Source organism: Quercus robur, chromosome 5 (genome assembly GCF_932294415.1).
Source record: "Quercus robur chromosome 5, dhQueRobu3.1, whole genome shotgun sequence".
Classification (NCBI taxonomy): domain Eukaryota; kingdom Viridiplantae; phylum Streptophyta; class Magnoliopsida; order Fagales; family Fagaceae; genus Quercus; species Quercus robur.
In genome coordinates, this window is record NC_065538.1 from 50,073,739 (window position 1) to 50,078,837 (window position 5,099).

The 5,099-nt window shown below is 29.8% G+C and overlaps 1 protein-coding gene across 1 annotated transcript; it reads left to right on the top strand.

Moving 5' to 3' along the window:
• Positions 1–2,863: 2,863 nt before the first annotated feature.
• Positions 2,864–4,772, top strand: LOC126728318 (NAC domain-containing protein 2-like). The gene is made up of 2 exons (XM_050434165.1): positions 2,864–3,340; positions 4,491–4,772. The coding sequence occupies exons 1-2, from the start codon at positions 2,864–2,866 to the stop codon at positions 4,770–4,772; spliced, it is 759 nt and encodes a 252-aa protein (XP_050290122.1).
• The last annotated feature ends 327 nt before the right edge of the window (positions 4,773–5,099 follow it).

Consider the following 5,099-nt stretch of genomic DNA (forward strand, 5'->3'; position numbering starts at 1 on the left):
TAATAGGAGGGTAACATAGTTTGATACTTGTCCAAATTGCACAATTTGATACGTAGTACACCACCGCACCAAGGGTGCATGGTGTTATAGTTTTATTGATTAATAGTAGGGTAACATAGTTTGATACTTGTCCAAATTGCACAATTTGATACGTATCCAAATTGCACAATTTGATACGTATCCAAATTGCATAGTTTGTATTACAAAAAAAAAAAAAAAAAAACAGGTTAAGTCTTGATAAAGTAAAAAGGAAAAAAAGAAAAAGAAAAGGAAAAGTGAAAACATGGAGTGATTGAAGGAATATATGAATTAAATTCTCTAAAAGCTCAATTTGAAAACCAACTAGAGAGTTTTCCTATTTTGTAAGTAATGTTATAGGTGGGAGTTAGAGATGTATTTTTGCCATGTTATTATAAACTTAGGATATAAGGGCATTTTTGAATTAAAGAAATGTCCATTTCAAACAGGAGAAACCCCTTAAATAATAGTACAGATAAAACCAATTCAAACTTTTTTTTTTTTTGATGCAAAAAGCCAATTCAGACTTAACAATACTAACTTCTCCATTATCCCAAAAAACATAGTAAGAAATAGTAATACGTAGACATGAGTTGAAAGAGGACAAGATCAAAGATGCGAGAAAAGAGATGATACCAAGTAGATCGGGCGACTATGCAAACAAGGCATCCTTGCACAATGATTGGCCAGTTGGCAGCAGTAGTGTGGCGTCCTGTACACCCTCAAACTCTCCCTCTCTCTCTCTTTTAGGGATTGTATTTTGAAATTAATCGAACATGAAACTTTGTTTAAATTGCTTTTTTGTTTGTTTTTGTTTTTGTTTTTGAAATGCTAAAAACTGGGCTTTTGTTAAATGTGTTGATGTTTTGGACTATTGTAAGCTATTCATTTTTATTAAGGGGCCAAAGAGTTTTTTTTTGGGGGGGGGGGGGGGGGAGTTTAATTTTTTGGTTCAAATTCTGAATGAACCTTAAATATACCTGTAGAAAATTTTATTCCCCAAAATTCGAGGGGGCCATTGCCCCAAAGGCCAAAGAATGACTCCCTTGATATGATCACATAATTACTTTAGTAATTAATTAAAATACAAATATAAATATTAAACAATTTTCAAGTATTTTTTACCAATCAAATATGGAATTAATGAGATAAGTGTGGCAGACATATTTTACTTAAATATCATGAAATTCTTGTAAATGTCTAATATGGAATTAATGAGAGATAAGTGTGGCAGCCAACTTTTACTTAAACATCATGAAATTCTTGTAAATGTGTAATAGGCTAATTGCAATTGAACTACTCAAATTAATTAAGTATTCACTATAATTAGAAGATCGTGAATTTTTTGTTTTAAGTGTATTATGTTTTGGGTTTGTGAGTTTATTATGTTGGTAAGATTTGTAAGTGTCGATTAATATAGTTGTAATCCATATTATTGATATATAGTGGATATTTTGGTAAGTGTTGACTGTGGATATATATAGGCATGAAGTTGGCCGAACCATGCTAAATATTGTTGTCTCTTGTGAATATTTTATTTTTTTGTTGGTGTGAATATGCTTCCACTAGCCCCAAATCATAATAATTGATGTTAGTGTTTTTACTATTTCACAACATGATTTTAATAATATAACACATTAGACTAATCCTCAATTGTGAATCTTGAACTTAATTAGGCATGATTTATAAGTTAACCCTAGTTAACCATGTCAAAGTGACCTTTTACATTCAATGGTTTTTGTTTTGTTTTTGTTTTTCTATTTTTGTTTTATTTCACAAATCTTAAGTTGATATATTATAATTGGTATAAAATAATAATGAAGTTAGTAATGGATCATGAAAAATGAGGCTTCATCAATCACAATGTGCAACCTTAAAAAATTATTTTTAAAAAAAATTGTGTCTAGCTTTACTTTTAACCTTTAGTCTTTAGATGACTTGGCCACTTTGCTAAATAATTAAATTTTATTCAATCTTGAGAGGGTTATTAAAGTTTATAACAAGTAATTTAGTTATTTATAGTCTATAATCTATACAAAACCGATGTCATTTAACTTTTAGTTTACCTCATAATATTATAATACATATGATTTTGAGGCATTAAAAATTTACAAGTTATTTATTTTAATATATACTTTTAATTGATTCAAAATCTATTCTATATTTAGTCCCTTTATTGGAATTTTAGTAAATCATGGAAATTCTTAGGTATTTCAGAACACGGAGAAATAATGCTCCATTCTCTCACATTCATGATGGACCCTACTATGAATTTAATGAGTAGACTCTTCCATAAATGTGAGAGGAGGGAATACCATTTTCCATACTCCAGAAATACCTAAAAATTACTTGTAAATCATTATATAATTTCATATACAAATTCTCCTTCAAAAAAAAAAAAAAAAAATTTCATATACAAATTCAATCATAATAAATATTTAATGCCAATTATATAGTTCCATATAAAATAATTTATTTATTTATTTAAAAGTATATTAATAATTATCATAATTATCAAAGTTTACATTTAGAAAAAAAATAAAAGAATTTGTTTAATTATGTATAATTTATAATAAAAAACCTTTCATCAACGGTCTAATTTTTTTTAAACGAAAGGTAGAGAAACACAGGCCTAATTAATCCTAAGACGGAGTCCCACTCCTAACCGGCCAAGGATAGAGCCTTTTTTTTTATTTTTTTTATTTCTATATTTTTTATACTCAACCGACAATCATACTCCAGTATAAAAGAAGAAGCTGCTTCTTTCTGTTTTCATACTTCCGTCACAAGAAAACACTAACCTCGCTCAATGTATCTCTCTCACTCTGAGAGTAACATTAACATGATGGTGGATTATGAGAGTAACATGATGGAGGATTATGGTAACGAAGATGATGATGATCTTTTGCCTTGGTTTAGGTTTCGACCAACGGATGTTGAGATAGTTGAACATTATCTCTACAATAAGGCACATGGCTTACCCGTGAGTTCAAACGACGTTTTGATTGAGTGTGATCTCTATGGAGAAAAGGATTCCTGGAGTTGGAGGAAATACTTCAAGGACAGCGATGAGACTAGTCTTTACTTCTTCACGAAACTGAAGAAAGTGTCAACCAATGGTTCCAGAATACAAAGGACCACTCCCTACGGCACATGGAAACCCAATAACGATAAGCCAATATATCGAGATAAAGCTAAGAAGAACCAAATTGGGTCTATGAGAAGTCTTACTTATATGCCGCACAAAGGGCTCAAATCTACCATCGGCCGATGGGTCATGCATGAGTTTAGACTGGCGGGGAGCCTCCTACGCAATAAACAGGTAACTAGCTATCTTTAAAAATTTTGAAAGAAAGAAATTTCCTTCCTTGCATTTTTGTGTTATCGTTAATTTCGAGTTTCTATATATGTTTGAATGATATATATTACGTGCTATTGGTTGTTTTGATTATTGGGTTGTTAAAATTTGTAAAAAATTTATTTTTATGTTTTAGTCTATGAGTATTTTAATATTTGAAAGTAATTAAGGTTATTTTGTAATAAGGTAATTAGGGTTTTCTTGGCCAAATAGAATTAGAGTTTAATTTTTATATAATATATAAGCAAAATATTGTACTCTAGTGGTTTTCCTTGTTTGAAAGAAAGATTCTTTGTTGCATTCTTGTGTTATCGTTAATTTCAAGTTTCTATGTTTGAATGATATTACGTGCTATTGGTTGTTTAGATTATTGGGTTGTTAAAATTTGCAAAAGTTGTATTTTTATGTTTTAGTGTATGAGTATATTAATATTTGAAAATAACCTTATTTTGTAATAAAGTAATTAGGGTTTTTTTGACCAAATAGAACTAGGGTCTAATTTTTCTATAAAAGCAAAATATTGTACTCTAGTTTTGACTCCAACCAACACTCGGAGACAATTAACCTAGTGCCAACTTTTAGTGGTTTTCCTTGTTTGGTGCTAATTTCAAGCAAACTTAAATGTTGACTCATGCTATGTAATATGTATTTTTTAATTTTTTTTTTAAGATTTTATCTTTTTATCAAACTACGTAATATTTTGTGGTATATTGTTGTTTAGATAACTAGGTTGTGCTTTTCATTATCGGGGTTATGAATATCTTACTGCCATGGTGTTTATATTGCATGGATTGTGCTATTTTGCTTTAAGTATTTGCATAAATACATTGTTGGCTTGGTTTCCTATTTGTTTATGATGGTATGGGAGTCTTGATATTACCTTCCGAATCTTTCTAGTGTATTTGGTGTCATTTGATTGATTGACTTGTTAATAAGAGTAAGATTTGTATTTTTATCACTTCTTTCTGTTAAAAATTTGGTTCTTATTTATTTCTATATAAATGTCTTTAATTTATTGTTTCTGATTTTCCTTTTGTAGCCTTATTGATTTGATCAATATCTTTTCTTAGCTTTTATTAAACAACACGTAATCAACATATTTTTTTTCTTGCAGTATGAGGATTACGTGATTTGTAGGATCGAAAGCCAACGAGATAACGAAAAAGAAGACAGGCTTAGAAGTGAGGTCATTCAAAATGAAGAGCTTTCTATTGAAATATTTGAGCAACAGAAAGATGGCATGACTAATACTAAGTTTGCGGATGACATTGATAACATCAAATTAGAACTGTTGGAGGCTTACGTTTCATCGTTAGAATTTACATCTTGCCCATGGAAGTGGGATTGGGCGGCAATAAACACAACATCCTCAGCCTTCATGCTGCCAATGCCTTAAGACACTTTCTGTTTCTCTTTACAGCACTATGAATTTATTTAGTTTTCAATTCTTTTGTTTTGAGTACATATGTAATTTTCAAGCTATTCTGTATATTGGCTGGTCTTCCAACTATAATAAAAAATTAAGATTTGTTCCTCTCTACATATGCTCTAGTATTGTTGCAAAATATTTTTGGTTCATTTTTTGTTAGTGCCAAATTGATTTGTAACTGTTTCACTTATATGGAAAGTTAGAATATTCGCTGATAAGAGTTTGCTGAAGAATCCAAAGGTTTTATAGCATGTTGACCTATTTTTATATTTATTTTTCAATTGAAGGGTATAA